The sequence below is a fragment of the Phyllopteryx taeniolatus genome, chromosome 8 (genome assembly GCF_024500385.1).
Source record: "Phyllopteryx taeniolatus isolate TA_2022b chromosome 8, UOR_Ptae_1.2, whole genome shotgun sequence".
NCBI classification, from domain to species: Eukaryota; Metazoa; Chordata; class Actinopteri; order Syngnathiformes; family Syngnathidae; genus Phyllopteryx; species Phyllopteryx taeniolatus.
The window spans coordinates 11,323,317-11,343,274 of record NC_084509.1 but is presented as its reverse complement, the minus strand read 5'-3'; the positions used below and the strand labels follow the sequence as shown (position 1 = coordinate 11,343,274).

The following is a 19,958-nucleotide window of genomic DNA, read 5'->3' as shown; positions in this document are numbered from 1 at the left end:
CTGTGGGGGTGTTTTTCAGCTGCAGGGACAGGACGACTGGTTACAATCGAAGGAAAGATGAATGCGGCCAAGTACAGGGATATCCTGGATGTAAACGTTCTCCAGAGTGCTCAGGACCTCAGACTGGGCCGAAGGTTCACCATCCAACAAGACAATGACCCTAGGTACACAGCTAAAATAACGAAGGAGTGGCTTCAGAACAACGCCGTGACTGAATGGCCCAGCCAGAGCCCTGACATAAACCCAATGGAGCATCTCTGGAGAGACCTGAAAATGGCTGTCCACCAACGTTCACCATCCAACCTGACAGAACTGGAGAGGATCTGCAAGGAGGAATGGCAGAGGATCCCCAAATCCAGGTGCGAAAAACTTGTTGGATCATTCACAGAAATACTCATGTCTGTATTAGCTCAAAAGGGTGCTTCTACTAAATACTGAGAAAAGGGTCTGAGTATTTATGGCTGTGTGATATTTCAGTTTTTCTTTAATAAACCTGCAAAATTTTCAACAATTCAGTTTTTTTCTGTCAATATGGCGTACTGTGTGTACATTAATCAGGAAAAAAAAAATAACTTTAATGATTTTAGCTCATGGGTGCAATATAACAGAGTGAAAAATTTAAGGGTGTCTGAATACTTTCCTACTGTCCTGTGAAAAAGGCAATGGAGGACTATATCCATGACTCTCTGGCTTCCGGTCTCATTCATCCTTCCTCGTCTCTAGTAGGGGCCAGCTTCTTTTTTGTTGAGAAGACACCACTCTCCGCCCCTGTATCGACTACCGTGGACTCAATGACATCACCGTGAAAAATAAATCACCACTACCACTCTTCGACCTCTCATTTGAACCCCTCTGTGATGCCCAGATATTCACCAAATTGGACCTACAAAATGCCTACCACCTCATCCGTATCCGAGAGGGGGATGAATGGTAAACTGATTTCAATACCCTTCTCGGACACTTTAAATACCAAGTCATGCCGTTTGGATTAACCAACGCCCCCGCTGTCTTCCAAACCTTCATCAATGACGTCCTCCGCGATATGTTGAACCGGTTTGTTTTCGTTTACTTGGACGACATTCTCACTTTCTCCCGCTTCCCTGAAGAACATCGCAGTCATGTACGCCAAGTCCTCCAGCACCTCCTTGAAAACCGCCTGTATGTCAAACCCGAAAAATGCAAATTTCACCTCTCCTCTGTGCACTTCCTAGGCTACATCATCTCCAAAGGACAACTACAACCCGACCCTGCCAAGATCCAAGCTGTCTTTAACTGACCCACTCCCACCTACTGCAAAGAACTACGTTTCCTTGGATTCGCCAACTTCTACCGTCGCTTTATCCGCAATTACAGTAAATTCGCAATCCCTCTCACGAGCCTCACATCCAACAGCTCTCCGTTTCAATGGACCCCAGCAGCATCCTAAGCCTTCAACCAACTCAAGACCCTTTTTACCACTGCTCCCATTCTCCGACATCCCAACCCCTCCTTCCAGTTCGTGGTGGAGGTTGACGCTTCGGACACTGGGCAGGGGCCGTTCTCTCTCAACGGAACCCCTTTTCCAAAAAACTTCATCCCTGTGCTTTCTTTTCTCGTCGTCTATCTCCCGCTGAACGAAACTATGACGTTGGCAACCGAGAGCTGTTGGCCATAATATGGGCATTGGAAGAGTGGAAGCACTAGCTGGAGGGGACTGAATTACACTTGGAAAGTCGAACAAGTTGTCAAAGAGGCTCAAAAAACTCATCTGGATCCCAAGACCGGACCTCTAAATCGACTGTTCGTACCCAATTCCGCACGCTCTGAAGTCCTTCAGTGGGCCCACAACTCCAAGCTCACCTGTCATCCCGGCTTCACCCGCACCATCCATTTCATACAACAGCACTTCTGGTGGTCTAGCCTGGCCAAAGGCACCCGGGAGTTCGTCCAAGCCTGCTCCGTCTGTGCCCGAGGGAAGACTTCACAGATGCCCCCAGCTGGTCTGCTGGGCCCCTTGCGTATCCCGAGTCGCCCTTGGTCCCACATCGCTTTGGACTTCGTTACCAGCCTACCCCCCTCTGAAGGTAACACTCGTTTTTACCATTGTCGATCGTTTTTCCAAATATGTTCATTACGTACCCGTCCACAAACCATCCTCTGCCTTTGAAACTGCTAACCTCCTTGTCCAACATGTTTTCAAACGCCACGGAATTCTCATCGATATTGTTTCGGACCGAGGTCCTCAGTTCTCCTCCCTTGTATGGAAGGAGTTCTGTAAAGCGGTGGGCGCAGCAGCCAGCTTGTCGCCTGGATACCATCCACAGACCAACGGCCAGATGGAGGGGGCAAATCAGTCCATAGAATCAGCCCTTCGCTGCATTGCCGCACGCAACACCACCTCGTGGAGCTCATTCCTCCCGTGGATTGAGTACACCCACAAGTCCCTTACCAGCTCCACCACAGGTATGTCCCCATTCATGGCTTGCTACGGTTTCCAACCTCCATTATTTAGGGAACAGGAGCAGGCGGTGGCGTTCCCGCGGTGAGGGGTCACTTCAAGAGAGTCCAGGCTGTCTGGAAGGACATCAGGGCGCCCTTAATCTGATCCACTGAGAAAAATAAACGTCTTGCGGACCTTCGTCGCTCCCCTACGCCTGAGTACAATGTGGATCAAACCGTTGGCTTTCCTCCCGTGACCTTCCACTCTAGACAATCCCGCAAACTCACTCCCCGCGCTTTATTGGCCCATTCCCGATCACAAAAATCATTTATCCCAAGTCTGTTCAACTGAAACTTCGGCAGTCTCTGAAAAGTCATCCAACGTTCCATGTATCACCTGTAGCCTGTCTCCACCTGTGCCCTTAGCCCTCCGGCAGGGCCAGGGGGCGTCCGTTGAGAGGGGGGTACTGTCATGAGCTATGCTCTGCAGTCTTTTGTTGGAGCTTGGGTGGCGCTTTCCGCTCCTCTCGCCCTCTCTCGCTCCCTCCCTCTCTCTCTCTAATCAGCTCAAACTAAGCCGTGCACCTGTCATCAATCAGCCCTCTTCACCTGCATAAAAGCCTGCCAGATCCCGGAAACTCTCGCCAGAGTATTATTGTTCTCCTCCGTGCTCCTTCCGTGTTCCTTGCTGTGCTGACCTCCTGCCACCAAGCCATCCACCTGCTCACGCCACCGCCTGCCGCACGTTCCCTGTCCCGATGACCTGTCAATACGCCCAAGGAATCCGCCTTGATCATTCTCCTCTAATAAACCTTTCACCACAACCCTCTCAGCCTCTGCTTGCTTCTGGGTCCAGAGTTAAATTATACCATCGTAACGTGACACTAACTGACTTACAACTGTACAATGGCACTAGGCATGCTGGGAAATCCTCTGATAGTGAGGAGGGAGTGTTTTTAGCAATGATGTCATAGTTGAGGTCATCATGGCACCTTGCTATCAGAGGATGTCCTAGCCTGGCTATCGCCATTGTATAGTTGTTTAAATGCTGTTTTAAGCCAGTTAAGGCTTCTTTATACTCACGCGGGCGGTGACCGCGTTGACGTCACTGCGGCTATCCCGCGCACAGTTTCCCTTTATACTCGAGCGCAACCCACGCGCGCAGTTTTGAAAAAGGGGAAGGCTGAGTACGTCATCACAGCATGTGACTAAAATGGGCCAATCATGAGAGATGATCTCCGCAACAACAATTTTTGCCGTGTGCGAGTCAAGTGACGCAGAGGGGCCGTGCGGGCCAATGCGTCGGTCACGTGATGCAATGCGGGCGTTGTCGGTCGCGCGAGCGCGGGAGTAGAAAGAGGCCTTTAGTCCCCTAATCCCATAAATAGTGTGACTGCTAATTGAGTTTATGTGTGTATATTCCGCCTCTGCAGTTTTTGTTGTCTTAACTATTTTTTTTTATTAATATTATCTTGCACCAGGAGTGGGCGTGTTATCTGGGCACATGACAACGTTAGCTTTCAGTATGTTGTGCAAGCCGGCTGATGTGCCAAGGGTCATGCGGGAGGTGGAAAAATACTTACAATACACTAAGATGTGCCACAATATTAAATACATTATTTAAGTGCAAGCAAGCCTTAGTATAAGTAATGTTACTAGTTAGAATATTTTTATTTTTTTATTTGGAGAGGATCACTACTAACATTTTTTTGCATATATACAGTGGCTGAAATATTTAACACATCACCATTTTTCTCACTACTTATACTTCCAAAGGTGCTATTGTCCTGAAAATTTCACCAGAACAACCCAAGTAATTAATACATACAATGAAAGTAGAAAAAATAAGCTCAGAAATTAAGTTGTGTGTAAAAATGTGAAATGACACAGGGAAAAAATATTGAACACATGAAGAAAGGGAGGTGCAAAAAGGCATGGAAAGCCAAGACAACACTTAAAATCTATCAATAATCAAACAGCAATCCAGCCCCTTGTCAGTGCAAATGAATATCAGCTGGTTCATTTCTAATTGATGGCCTACAAAAAGGTCTCATTGCCAAGGTGTGACTCAAGACACATCTCATGATGGGTAAGAGCAAAGAGCTGTCTCAAGACCATTGAAACAGCTGCAAACTAATTGTTGCAAAACATAAAGATGGCATTCATTACAGGTGCATATCTAAGCTTTTGAACATTCTAGTGAGCACGGTTGGGGCCATAATACGTAAGTGGAAAGCCAATCATACCACTATAAATTTGCCTCGATCAGGTGATTGAAGATTTCTGACAGGAGTGCAAAAAATAATCAGAAGCTGGAGTTAGCAGGTAGGGTTGGGCATTGAGAACCAATTGGAACCGGGTTCTCCCGGGATCGTTAAAATTAAAAACAATTGTTTCCCAGTTTCGATGCATACAGTCCGCCGACCCTGAATAAGAAAGTGGCGAAAACTAACGAAGCGGCAAAAACCAACAAAGAAGCCGTGCTTGTGCCCAACAGCAGCGGCAAACAAAAGTGTTTACTATGTTAAAATAACTGACCAGTCACCTCAGTGCAACACTTGCGTTAAGGTTATATTGTGCAAAGGAAGCACTTGCGTTAAGGTTATATTGTGCAAAGGAGGCTTTTACAATGTGTGGTACTCTGAGTTTATGCAACAGGCTGGTAAGAAAATTGATAATTTGGACACTCTTTATTTAAACCATACAATCTTTTTTGACCCAGCCCTCTAAAAGAATTGTTTATGTGCCCAGCGATTGGCTGTCGACCAGTTCAGGGTGTACCCCGCCTCTCGCCCAGAGTCAGCTGGGATAGGTTCCAGCAACCCTAGTGAGGATAAGCGGTACAGATAATGGATGGCTGGATGGTATACCTGATTTGTTTGAGTCAATTTTGGGGTGCGCATTATCCTCGAGAGTGTACCATACACAATAAATTACGGTACCTGTATATTTGGAGGTAATGCAAAGAGTAAGAAAGACTAATATTAACTGCAGTTGTAGAAAAGGTTCAGAGTCACTAGATTAGGTGTATGTGCTCAGTTTCATGACATCCTGCTCTTTTTTATTTTATTTTTTAAATATGGCTTTACAATGTGCTCTTCGTTTTGACGCCATGTTTTGGCGACTATTTAGATAAGTGATTCTCAACCAGTGTGCCGGGGCACATTAGTGTGCCGTCAGCGCTCTTCAGGTGTACCGTAGGAAATTATAAAATTTTACATAATTGCTCGAAAAATGGCGGCACAGTGGTAGACTGGTTAGCACATCTTCCTCACAGTTCTGAGGACCTGGGTTCAAATCCCAGCCCCACCTGTGTGGAGTTTGCATGTTCTCCCCATGCCTGCGTGGGTTTTCTCCAGGTACTCTGGTTTCGTCCCACATCCCAAAAACATGCATGGTAGGTTGATTGAAGACTCTAAATTGCCCTTAGGTGTGAATGTGTGCGCGAGTGGTTGTTTTTTTATGTGTGCCCTGCGATTGGCTGGCGACCATTTCGGGGTGTACCCCGCCTCTCGCCCAAAGATAGCTGGGATAGGCTCTAGCACGGCCGCGAGCCTTGAGGATTAAGCAGTACAGAAAGTGGATGGATGGATGCTCGAAAAAAAATAATGTATCTTTGTTCATCCATTTATGCCAGTGAGGCATCGTGATACAATGAACAAATACATGCTCTTCTATTAGATGGGCGGAAGTACATACAGTAATTAATGTATCCACTTTTTGTGAAATTTTTGTTTGTTGGTGTGCCGTGAGATTTTTCAATTGTAAAATATGGGCCTTGGCTCCACAAAGGTTGGAAATCACTGATTTAGATACATGAAAGATGCAAAAATACAGCTAGACTGTAGACTGTAAAATGCTGAAATACGCTCTCTAAAACTCATGCAGCCAACATGTGAACGAAGGAGTGGTTGTGCTTTGTGTGTGCATGTGTGTGGACTCATGAGAAGGAGGAGGGGCCGGCACAGACAGAGTGGTGAGACAGACAGGAGGGAGCAGAGCGACAGAATCACTGCGTGCAGTAAAAAAAAAGAAAAAAAAAGTGGTTTCATTTTCAAATTTCAGAGGGACTCCCCACCACAAAAAAAGCTCATTACTGGTAACGGACAGCTTTAGCGGTTATTTTTGCATTGGTCTCGCACAATATTTGTCATATTGTATTTGATGAAGCTGTGGCTCCACTTCGCACCGCTGCCCTCGGTCCTTGCCCCCAGTCCCGTGGTCCTGTTGATATGAATATTTTAAGACCAGCAGTGCTCTGTATAGCCAAAGCTGGCGCGGCACATCGCTATTCTTATCCATAGCCACGTTAATTTCACACTCTCGGACCCGGGAAGATGGATTAAGATTGTCGCCTTGTTGGCCAGACTTTTTACTGATCCACAGAGCATTATAATCCCGTGGCGGGACCAGACGGGCAAATCAGAAGTCCTCTGTAAATTGGCCAATTGGAAGACAAGATGCCAAAAACGTGATTAGCCATTAGTCGACTTCAAGATTTAAAATGTCGATGTGGAGTAGGATTGTCAAATTGTCCTACTACACATGTGTTTTGAGTCCGCTTTTTACACATAACAAGTGTATAAAATGTTGTGCATTCAGTGTCAAATCGAAAGTACTACATTTATTTGCATGTTGTATATTTCTTGTGTTCTTTGTTTCTATTCTCTGTCTCGCTGTTTTCACTTGAATGCCTGTTTTTGCAAAGAATGATAGGAGTGCATATTTGTGTGTTTTGTTTGTGCCAGCACACGGAACTGGAACACTCCCCTCATATTTGACCTGAAGGAGGGAACAGTCAGTCTCATTCTACAAGCGGAGAGGTGAGCCGCATGCTTAATCCTGGCAGCAGTGGAACGGGAGAGTGGGAGACGGTCATAGGATCGCCTCGCAGCCTCTCTAAGGCTTCATTACTACAAAGCCCGCACACACACACACGGACACAGACAAATCTGCACGGGAGCTGTGCTATAGCTTAGCCAAAGTATGTCATATAATAAGTCTGATAGTGTAACCGCTCGGGAAAATCAGGTTAATATGGAGTAGCTCTTGTGCAGCACTCCAGTGACACTCATCATACTGCTAAATAGATTAGTTGTCATTCTATAATCACAGCCGAGCCTTCAGCGTCACGCTGAGTAAGTTGCTGCTGTGTTTAATGTGTATAAAAATCCTCTACCTAACGACCATCTGGTTTATTAGATGAACAGCCGCACCGCATCCATATAAAAGTCTACTCACTGTATCCTCTTGCCTTCCCCTCCCACCCGTTCCCCCACCACCACTCAGACATGCTCTTCTAGTGGACGGGGCAGGGTTGTATATATTTTCCTACGAGGGTCGACTCATCTCCTCCCCTAAATTTCCTGGTATGAGGGCTGATATCCTCAATGCTCAGTGTGTCTCACTCAGTAACGACACCATTGCCATCCGTGATAAAAGTGATGAAAAAGGTGAGAGATTCACTGTCTCAAATATGAATGCAAACACTGATTGCTCATTGCTCAGTGGAGTGTATATGGATGTGTGTACTGCTGCTGCCAACTGTGTGAATTGTGTCATATCTTGCCATCTGTTTTTTTTTTTTTTTATCCTAACTAGTCATCCTTCTGTTTGACGCCTTAACCGGCAAACCTCTCTGTGACGGGAAGTCTTTGACTCACAAGGTAAGCAAATCCATTGGTGGGAGGCGCTTCTGGCTGTTGAGTTTATTTTTCGGAATATAAATGATCTCTTGATGTTCGCCATGAAGGAGTATACCTCAACAGATTTGTTTGAACAACTTGAATTTCCTTTCATAATCTGTATTTTCTATACTATTCTACAAAATGTGTCTAATTTATTGCAAATTAGATGTCAATATGCACACGGAAATTGTTGTATCTTTCTAACAAATTCATTTAGTGTTACAAAAATTAGTGCACACCAATGAAAGTGTAGCAAAGCAAAGTTTTATATCAAATCTAATTCACAAGAATTCAACCTCAGTCAAATCACAATTCTGATTCTGATTCTTTCTTTTGTTAACTGTGAAATGCATAAAAGGCTTATGTTGAATACTGTATAACCTGATGTAATTTTATAATGACCTCTTTCCCTGGGTTGTGGGAATTTCTATCACTCACCATCCATCCATCCATCCATCTTCTATTTTGCTTACCAATGCAACCATGCGTATCCCAGCTAACCGTGAACTAGCATATTTTCTGGCGGGAGTGGCACAACAAAAATAGTTTGTCTGGCCAACTTGTGGATCGTGCCTATATGGTTTGTCAATTTTAGATTTTACAGCGCCTTCAGCCGAGCATTGTGAATCCAGAATGCTTACTACGGTAGTGAAAAGTACAGAATTTACATTCTGGATGAAATAATCCACTTGAGAGATGCAGCACAAGAACTGTTAAATAAAAAACTTTGTTGTTAATTTAATACTGTTTAATTGAGTGGTTGATTGGCAGTGTAGATTTCACTGCATTATACCAAAATATCTATTATATTTAGCTATTATATACAGTATGACAGAGTGTAGTTCTACACCACAGAAAACTATACCCATGATAAGCATATGGTGACTCAGTATTGTAAACACCTCTTTGACAGTGTAAAACTGTGCTCAAGTGTCTTTGTAAAGACGGGGGTTGTATTTATTAGAACAGTGGTCCTCAAACTTTTTACACCAAGTATCACCTAAAATGTTTTTAGCTCAGTTACCACCATAATGACCAACGTTATAATACAGTAGTGTTGTAGGCCTAAGTGGTCATCAAAAACTAGACAGAGGATTTATTCCTAAAAAGTGTATTCATAAGACACTGTAACATGCAGCTTGAACATTAACACTGTGCTTAAATATGGAAAAATTTGTCAATTAAAATGTACTGTACATAAATGTTTAGAAACAAACAGTTCTTAGAGAATAAATGCAAATGTATTGGATTTAAAAGTTAAATACAATGGAACTGTACTTAGGCAGTGATTCATTCACATACCACTAGATAGAGTTCATGCACCAGTAATGGTACTCGTAACGCACTGAGAAATACAGCACTCAAATATGATTATTTATTTATTTGATTCAATGAATTAAAAAAAAAAAAAACAATTATCAAGGCAGCAGCCACCTCATTCTTCAATACTTATTGCTTTTTTAATTTACATTAATAATTTACCTTTTTATATACTTTTTTTGGCGGCACGTGGACGACTGGTTAGAGCGTCTGCCTCACAGTTCTGAGGACTGGGTTCAATCGCCGGCCCCGCCTGTGTGGAGTTTGCATGTTCTCCCCGTGCTTGCGTGGGTTTTTTCCGGGCACTCCGGTTTCCTCCCACATCCCGAAAACATGCATGGTAGGTTGATTGACAACTCTAAATTGCCCGTAGGTGTGAATGTGAGTGCGAATGGTTGTTTGTTTGTATGTGCCCTGCGATTGGCTGGCAACCAGTTCAGGGTGTACCCCGCCTCCTGCCCGATGATACCTGGGATAGGCTACACCACGCCCGCGACCCTACTGAGGAGAAGTGGCTCAGAAAATGGATGGATATACTTTTTTAATATTTTCTGCATGTTGACTACACCTTAAAATTGTGTTGGATCTTATTAGAATGTACAGGTGTTACTAATATTATGGCCAGTAAGTGTGTACCTCTTATTATTTGAAATTATTTTTCATTGCCTGTTACCCCCTCGAAAACATCTACCGGTGTTTTCTGTAAATCATTGTATTGAGACTGTGTTGCTCCTCGTTCATTTTGATGTCATAAATCATACTGTCACACTGTATTTCCACTATATTAAACATACATTGATAGAGTGGGTTTATTGTATGGGAAAGAGTGGGGAGGGGAGGAAAGGACAGAATGAGTAAAGCTCAAAAGAAGTGGAGGTAGCAGTAGTTGCTGTAAGCGTGGCGTTGTCTTCCAGCGCACTGAGCTGAAGCCAGCTGGCGTGGACCTCAAACACATGTGCGCACACACATTGGCTCCTAAAGAGGTTCACACACACACCTCCTGAATGCCTCTTGTGTATGTGTGTATCTCATACACAGACGCACGCTCTGCAAGACTTACAGGTCACAGTGCAAATGTATGTCTTGTTTCTGTCCCTCACTTCTTTTTCCATAAGAGTGTGTTTTCTCTCCGTGCGCAGCTGGAAGTGGTGGAGATAGCTCTGGATCAGTGCGGTCCCTCCACCGAAAGGAAGATCGCTTTGATCGACAAAAACCGCGACCTTTACCTCACTTCTGTGCGGTACCTCGGACGTGAGCCCAAAATCTGCAAAATCGGTCAGAATTTAACATAATTTGCCTGACCTTTTTTTTGTTTTGTTTTGTTTTTCGTCCACTTATAAGATTAAACTATGTGTGTCGTAGGTAGCATGATTCACAGCATGGCCTGGAACAATGTGGCTAACATCCTGTGTGGTGTTCAGGACAACCAACTCACTGTGTGGTACTACCCCAGTGCTGTCTTCATCGACAAGGAGCTGCTTCCCAAAACACTTTACATAAAGGATGGCAGGTAAGACACAAACTTTTAAATATTTTGTTGTTTTTAATGCTGAGTGAAAAGTGACTGTTACCACAAAGATAAGTGACTCGGTTGTAAGTTAAAGCTGCAATAAGGAATGTTTGTTTGTTTTTTTGGCGGCACGGTGGCCGACTGGTTAGAGCGTCAGCCTCACAGTTCTGAGGACCCGGGTTTAATCCCCGGCCCCGCCTGTGTGGAGTTTGCATGTTCTCCCCGTGCCTGCGTGGGTTTTCTCCGGGCACTCCGGTTTCCTCCCACATCCCAAAAACATGCATTAATTGGAGACTCTAAATTGGCATGACTGTGAGCGTGAATGGTTGTTTGTTTCTATGTGCCCTGCGATTGGCTGGCAACCAGTTCAGGGTGTACCCCGCCTCCTGCCCGATGACAGCTGGGATAGGCTCCAGCACGCCCGCGACCCTAGTGAGGAGAAGCGGCTCAGAAAATGGATGGATGGGATGGATGTTTGTTTTTTGCTCATGGGCTCCCCCTACAGTTGTCAAGTACACAATAGTAATGTGTGATAAAATTCTGTAACATTAGAGCTGATGCCTTTACTAAACCAACGTATAATGTAATATAATAGTCCATGAGAGTTAGTGATCTTTTGTCACCACTTGCTCGTCCGTCCAATAGGTTGTTGTTACTAGTTGTACAAGGACACTAAGCAACAAAGTTAAATATCACAATTTCTTATTTTATTACTCCATCTTAAAAAAAGGGTGAGGTTAAATAATAAATGACAATAGAAAACTGGACAGCTTTTAAGGTATTTCAGATGTAGATAGAGGGTGCTCTGAGGTCAAATCTTTAGGAAATGCGAATGAAACCGTCTGCATCATAAAACCTGCACAAGCAAATGTTTAAATCCGTCAATCAATACTTTCATACTTTAAAAAGCCAAACAGAGTGTCTCACAGAACAGGTCACAAACACAAGAACAAAAATGAGTCCTTTCCAGATGCCTGCAATCATTGTTTGACTGTTGATATGCTGTTCTTTTTCTGAAATCCTGTGCTACATTTATGCTTGGTATAATGTTCTTTTTCGGAAATGCTGTGCTACATTTATGCCAGCTGTAACGAGACACACTCCTTCCAAAAACCTCAACTTTCATCTCGTTAGTCCATATAATATTCTCCCAAAAGTCGTTCAGGATTTTTATTATTATTATTATTATTATTATTTTTTTTTTTTTGCAAAAGTAAGATGAGCCTTTATGTTCTTTTTAGTCAGCAGTGATTTTCGCCTTGGAAGTCTGCCATGGATGCCATTCTTGCCCAGTCTCTTCCTTATTGTTGTGTCATGAACACTGACCTTAACTGAGGCAAGGGAGGCCTGCAGTTCTTTAGAAGTTGTCCGAGTTCCTTCGTGGCCTCCTGGATGAGTCCATACTATTGTCTTGGAGTAATCTTTGTAGGTCGGCCACTCCTGGGAAGGTTCACCACTGTTCCATGTTTACTCCATGTGAGGGTCATGGCTCTTCCTATGGTTCACTAGAATCCTAAAGCTTTAGAAATGGCTTTTGTATCCCTTTCCAGGCTGTGATCACTGAAAATTAACCAACAATTTTAATTTATGATTTGACATTTTCTTTTTGTCACAAGGCAAGGTAACATTGAATCGTTTTTAAAAACAGCATTTTAAGTTCATTTGGGTTATATTTGTTTGATGATCTTAAAACAAAGTGGGGAAACTATGCAAAATATTTGAGAAGGGGCCCAATACTATTTAATCGCACTGTGTGTGTTGCTCAAGTGCCTCAGTGAATCATTATTCACTAAAAGTACGAGTCCTCTCTTGGTGGTAGCCAGTCAGAGGAAGAGTAGAGCGGTTTATCGTTCCATAAATACAGTAGACTTTTTTTTTTTCCCAGACAAGATACATTTTAATTGTTGTGGTAACACCCGGTATGACGCAGCGAGCCGCTTGCGGAACGGCTTTGGCTCCATAGATGCAAACAACTGGGACATTTTAGGTAACGTTAGCTATTGATTACGTTCACTAGCCCACAGGCTAACTAGCTAGTGTGCTAAGGAGCTAAATAGCTCGCTCTGGCTCGCTTGATTGTGGCTTGAAACAGAGGCCACTAACTGGCGGACTGCGTTCTACATCCGGACACAGAATCAGTCCCAAACGGACCCACACCATAACCAATAAAGAAAGGTTATGATTTAAGACGCTTTCATTTTAAGTGGCGCAACATATTACCGGCTTCACGCTAGTGATGAACTGTACCGACCAAGCACATGAGTTCCGCCACCTTTTCAGCCAATCAAATCTGCATCAAAGGCGGTAATCACTGAAATCACTGACTGCGTGCAGTCCAGACAGAGGAGGGAGGCAGGGAGGGCGGGAGGGGCAGAGAGAGAGAGAGAGTAAGTTGAGTTAAAGATGGAGAAAGATCAGAAAATGACTGACAAAGGAAGAGAACATTTGGAACAAATGGCGCTTAATGGGCAAGAGTCATTTTTGTTTGTACTTCTCGGTGGGAACTTCCCACTGGGAGTCTTTTTAAAATTACATATGTATGTGAAATGCCATTATGAAACAAAACTAAGGTTTTGAACAAATATAACCTCTAAAACAATTCAGTTCAGATTTGTTAAATTAAAATATGTCAAATTGTTTGAGACTTCATTGTTCTCTCAATATTTGGCATCTTGAAGAGAAAAGGGGAAATTTATACTTTTTTAAAATATTTTTCCGAAGTGAAGCACTTAATTTGAAAACGTATAACTTACTTGTTCTTATTGTGAAATGCAGCCCAACTTTTATTTAGTAAATGAGAGAACATTACATAGTTGTCCTCATATGTTTGGTTACCAGGACAGAATTTGTAAGATGTGTACAAGTCTTTATTATGCTCTAATATCATTATATCAGTGGCATAAACCAATAACAACAATACTTATCGTGAAAGTTTTTGGGAAAATGTATCGCAAAAAATTTGCTATCGTGGCAGCCCGAAACACGTGTAATACATTGAGAGAGAGCAGGAGCAATGGATATCACAAAATATTGTACAAACTGTATAAAAGACAACAATTGTAACAATTGTAATAAAAATATGCAATATAGCAGGACCGCGAAGCAAGAACTGTGATGTAGCAGAGGATTACTGTATCTGTATTCCGTGATGATAAGTTGCAGGGCTGGGACTCATTGTTCCATGACATGTGCATCCCGGGACACACAGTCTCAAGTGTAAAATGATTTATGGGTAGGCAACGGGGAGACCAGATCTTTGTCGTCAAAGACAATTAGTGACAATTGGTGATGGCCTCTGTCCGTGCAGTATATTGGGTGTGCTGTCTCAAATTTGAAACGCAGTATTACACAGAATGGGCAGATATTGCACATCCAATTCCCACGCACTCGGGATGAGTAAATCAAACAAAGCAAGGGTTTTATGCAGTTGCTGGCTTCCCCAGCAATGGATTTATTTTCTGTAACTCAGTAATATGTTTGTTTGCCTCTTCTAGTAACACTTCCAATTCCATCACTTCCAACTTCATTTTGTGCTTGCGGCGCGCCCCAAAATTTTCCGTGTTGAAAACCATCAGAGCGACCCCAAGCGCAAATCCCTCTTTTAAATATAGAAATCTCCACCACTTTTACACTTGCCAACAGCTCGCACAATCTGTTCGAGTGAACACACAATTTAGCAGCTGCTATTTGAAATCTTAGTAAATTAGGCCCTTGAGCAGACAACTACAGTTTGTGTTGACATGTCCCCTCCTCTCACTTCCAAGCGAGTTCAGCCTCACACCCCACATTCTGAGCTATGTGGACACAAAGGTGCGGTTGCGCCAAAGAGACGGTTCCTTGCTGTACACCAGCGTGCCTCCATACGCTGTGCTCCTACACGAATACAGCAGCTCGGCACACTGGGAGGACGCGCTTCGCCTCTGCCGCTTTGCCAAGGTAAGATTTTGAATGTCTTCGGTGAAAACGGCATATATTTCCCCAGTAGGAAGCTTTTCTCTTCACATGTGACATATCCTGCACATTGGGCTTCCTGTGGTGTGTCACGCTCAAGGGGGCATTCGGGTATGAGCCAATCGGAATTGAGAAGGTAGCAGACAAGTTTATTGCCCAGACCAGCAGGCTTTAATTAGCCTTCAATTAGCCTGGTGACACCATTTGCCACATTTAGTCCCACTAGAGCTCCTTCGTAAATACAGACGGCCCTATATACATGTATGGCTCTCCACAGGCTGAGACTTTTGTTGTTGTTATTTTTGATTGACAGAATAACCACAACTTCGGAGAACTGGGTGTCTTGTAGCAAGAGCAGTAATGGGATGAAGAAATAGGTTTTAAAAGCCTTCCCCACAGCTCTACTTCTGGAAAGAGTTTCGTGGCACAGCAGTTTTTCCCAGAATCACAGTTATCGAAAAGGTTCACCTCCGCTGTTTGGATGCATACAAGCTGGCACCCACACACACCAAAGTCACATACAATCTCATCTGCAATTGGTTTGATTTGTGTGACCTTGGGCGGGCGATGACAGTGTTGTTTTCCAGTTGGTGGTTTTTCGTTAGAGCCGTTTGTCGTGGTAATGGATGGTGATTAAAGGGAAGAATACACAGTGGTGACTTTGGCCAGCTGATGGGCTCCATTTTTAATGAGGGCGGCTGTACAGACTAATGTGGTGGTGACACATTTGTTTACGTTCATAAGTGTTGCGTGAAAAATTTTTTGTTTGGCATGTGTTTCACCGTCTTCCAGCATGATGAAAGTGATGCTTTCCGGAATATGAGCAACTCTGTAATACAGAGCGCATATACACAATTTGTGTTTTTAGCGTGTGTAATACATTGGAACATCTAAAGTTGAACGCCGTAAAGGGGATCCTAAGATTACGACGCTCCCTGAATGAAATTGGTTCTATTTCCTTGTGAAAATATCATGTTTGATAATGGAGGTTCTAATTTACAGTGAACCTGTCTAATACGGGGATAGGATTCAGACCCACCCGCAATAGTGAAAATGTGCGATAGACCATATCAAGGTTTTTATAGTTTCAACCCTCCTATACTCTTTAAACCAGTGTTGTTTTCATCAATAGACGATGACGAAATGATTTTGTTGACAACAGTTTTTTTTTTCAGGAGGATAACGTGACGGTGATGAGCTAAACGTGTCATTGATGACTAAAACATCACAAGATGTGTGCGTGTTTTTGTTGAAGAGACAACACTGGACAAAAATGTCTGTCAGACGTTCAAAATGCAAGCGCACCATGCCGACATTCATTCAAATATGAGTTATAAATGTGTCACCACTTTAGTCTGTGCAGTCAGCTTGTGATAAACTTCATAGCTTGAAGTTTTCCACCTACAGTGCTGTGAAAAAGTATTGGCCCCCTTCTTAAATTTTTATATTTTTGCATAGTTTCCCCACTAAGTTTAAGATCATCAAACAAATGTAAATATCAGACAAATATAGTCCCCTCCAAAAGTATTTGAACGGCAAGGTCAATTCTTTTGTTTTTGTTGTATACTAAAGACATTTGAGTTTCAGATCAAAAGATGAATATGAGACAAAAGTTGAGAATTCCAGCTTTTATTTCATGGTATTTACATCTATATGTGTTAAACAACTCAGAACAGAGCACCTTTTGGTTGAAGCCAGTCACTTTTCAAGTGAGCAAACATATTGGAACATCCATCCATCCATTTTCTGAGCCGCTTCTCCTCACTAGGGTCGCGGGCGTGCTGGAGCCTATCTCAGCTGCCATCGGGCAGGAGGCGGGGTACACCCTGAACTCGTTGCCAGCCAATCGCAGGGCACATAGAAACTAACAACCATTCGCACTCACAGTCATGCCTACGGGCAATTTAGAGTCTCCAATTAATGCATGTTTTTGGGATGTGGGAGGAAACCGGAGTGCCCGGAGAAAACCCACGCAGGCACGGGGAGAACATGCAAACTCCACACAGGCGGGGACGGGGATTGAACCCCGCACCTCAGAACTGTGAGGCTGACGCTCTAACCAGTCGGCCACCGTGCCGCCCATATTGGAACAGTCATTATTAAATTAACTTAAAGTGAATAACATTTAATATTTGGTGGCATAACCCTGACTTGCAATAACTGCATCAAGCCTGCGACCCATTGACTTCACCAGACTGTTGCATTCTTCATTTGAAATGTTTTTCCAGGCCTTTACTGCAGCCTCTTTCAGTTTGTGTTTGTTTCTGGGGGTTTCTCCCTTCAGTCTCGTCTTCAGGAGGTAAAATGCATGCTCTATTGGGTTAAGGTCCAGTGATTGACTTAGCCAGTCTAAGACCTTCCACTTTTTGCCCCTGATGAAGTCCTTAGTTCTGTTGGCAGTGTGTTTTGGGTCACTGTCATTGTTGCACGATGAAGCTTCTCCCGATTAGTTTGGATGCATTGTTCTTTAAATTGCCAGACAAAATGGTTTTGTAGACTTCAGAATTAATTCTGCTGCTACCATCATGAGTTACATCCTCTATAAAGACTAGGGAGCCCGTACCAGAAGCACCCATAGAAGCCCAAGCCATGACATTACCTCAACCATGCTTCACAAATGAGCTTATGTTTTGGATCATAAGCAGGTCCTTTCTTTCTCCATACTTTGGTCTTTTCATCACTTTGGTAGAGGGATATCTTATCTCAGTCCATAAAACCTTGTTCCAAAACGTTTGTGGCTCCTCTCTGTACTACTTTGCAAAATCCAATCTGGCCTTCCTATTCTTTTTGCTGATGAGTGGTTTGCATGTTGTGGTATGTCCTGTACATTTCTTCTCTGTCTTCTTCGAACAGCATCAGCATTATGGAAGCATCTAGGAGAGGTGGCTGTAGAGTTTTTGACCAGCTTGTTCAACAGAATTCTAGCGGGTGAGAAGATGCCTGAGGAATGGAGGAAAAGTGTGCTGGTTCCCATTTTTAAGAACAAGGGTGATGTGCAGAGCTCTGGGAACTATAGAGGAATAAAGTTGATGAGCCACACAATGAAGTTAGGGGAAAGAGTAGTGGAGGCTAGACTCAGGACAGAAGTGAGTATTTGCGAGCAACAGTATGGTTTCATGCTTAGAGAGAGTACCACAGATACCATTATTTGCCTTGAGGATGTTGATGGAAAATTACAGAAAAGGTCAGAAGGAGCTACATTGTGTCTTTGTGGATATAGAGAAAGCGTATGACAGAGTACCCAGAGAGGAACTGTGGTACTGCATGCGGATGTCTGGAGTGGCAGAGAAGTATGTTAGAATAGTACAGGACATGTACGAGGGCAGCAGAACAGTGGTGAGGTGTCCTGTAGGTGTGACAGAGGAGTTTAAAGTGGAGGTGGGACTGCCATCACGGATCAGCCCTGAGCCCTTTCCTGTTTGCAGTGGTAATGGATAGACTGACAAATGAGGTTAGACTGGAATCCCCGTGGACCATGATTTTTGCAGATGACATTGTGATCTGCAGTGAAAGCAGGGAGCAGGTGGAAGAACAGTTAGAAAGGTGGATGCATACACTGGAAAGCAGAGGAATGAAGATTAGCCGAATTAAGACAGAATATATGTGCATGAATGAGAGGGGCAGAGGGGGAAGTGTGAGGCTACAGGGAGAAGAGAGAGCAAGGGGGCAGGACTTTAAATACTTGGGGTCAACAGTCCAGCGCAATGGTGAGTGTGGTAAGGAAGTGAAGAAATGGGTCCAAGCAGGTGGCAGAAGAGTCTCTACTAGTATGAAGGGCAAAGTTTATAAGACAGTGGTTAGGCCAGCCATGATGTACAGATTAGAGACAGTGGCACTGAAGAGACAACAGAAAGCAGAGCTGGAGGTGGAGGAAATTAAGATGTTGAGGTTCGGTCTAGGAGTGACCAGGTTCGATAAAATTAGAACTGAGCTCATCAGAGGGACAGCCAAATGGAAACCCAAAGCCAAAAACAAGCAATATCTAATGTTTAAGCAATCAATTTAAAAGGCAACACCTGAACAACTAGAAACACCCGTTAGTCACGTTTCAATACTTTGCTCACTTGAAAAGTGAGTAGGTTCAAACAAAAGCTGGTCTGTCCTGAGTTGTTGAACACATCTAGATGTAAATACCATGAAATAAAAGCTGGAATTCTGAACTTTTGTCTCATATTCATCTTTTGATCTGAAACCCAAATGTCTTCAATGTACAACAAAAACAAAGGAATTAACCTTGCCATTTCAATACTTCTGGAGGTGACCGTATATTTGTCTGATATTTACATTTGTTTGATGATCTTAAACATTAAAGTGGGCAAAAATCTAAGAATTTGGGAAGGGGGCCTATACTTTTTAACGTCACTGTATATTGTGAAATACAATAGACGTCATGACTGAAACTAGCCGAAAATGAGGAACTTATGGCTATTTTCAGTTAAGGTTTTTTTACGTTTTTTTTTTTTTTTTGACAGTGAACAAATAATTGTGTTGGAAGTATTATATGTTAATACTCAATCGTGACATAATTTACTGCCTGCGAGCCAGACTTCAACAAGCTAGCTTTCTAAGATACTAACGTGGTTTATTCATTGCAGGCACTTTTAAAAAAAAGAGCCAAAAAATATTTGTACCTGTGAAAGGTTATTCCCAGTTCGGCGTTCCCTTGTTGTGATTGTACGACGTGTGTGCAACCGTACGCAGCACAATGTGCAGGCATCCTTATTATTTTGGTTTCAGAGCATCTCGTCCACAAACCTGGAATGCTCCCACTAGCTTAGCTACATGGACTGCGCCAACACTAGCTTAGTGTCACCGTAGGCACGCGGCTCATAGGGCAGTGTCGTATCTACCTTGTCAATGATCAAATGCACCCGGCTTCCGACTTCCGTTTTTTGGGCGTTCTGCATTTTATGTCGCGTCGTTGCTAACTTTAGAAGGTTTTAAAATATTAGGAGTAGAAAGTACAGCTACTTGTTTACAAATTAAGGAGCAAAAGTAAAAAGTCTCCCGAAAAGTTAATACTCAATAGATACCTGAAATATCTACTTAAGTACAGTAACAAAGTACTTCCC

At 43.3% G+C, this 19,958-nt stretch overlaps 1 protein-coding gene across 2 annotated transcripts in view; it reads left to right on the top strand.

The window, feature by feature from the left end:
* Window positions 1–19,958, top strand: part of ift80 (intraflagellar transport 80 homolog (Chlamydomonas)) — an 80,896-nt gene that overhangs the window by 57,189 nt on the left and 3,749 nt on the right. For both annotated transcript variants that reach the window (XM_061783088.1, XM_061783087.1), the window contains 6 exons: window positions 7,167–7,241; window positions 7,708–7,871; window positions 8,020–8,084; window positions 10,565–10,700; window positions 10,788–10,935; window positions 14,700–14,871. In XM_061783088.1, coding sequence (XP_061639072.1) covers window positions 7,167–7,241; window positions 7,708–7,871; window positions 8,020–8,084; window positions 10,565–10,700; window positions 10,788–10,935; window positions 14,700–14,871 — 760 coding nt within the window. The remainder of the gene's footprint in view (window positions 1–7,166; window positions 7,242–7,707; window positions 7,872–8,019; window positions 8,085–10,564; window positions 10,701–10,787; window positions 10,936–14,699; window positions 14,872–19,958) is intronic.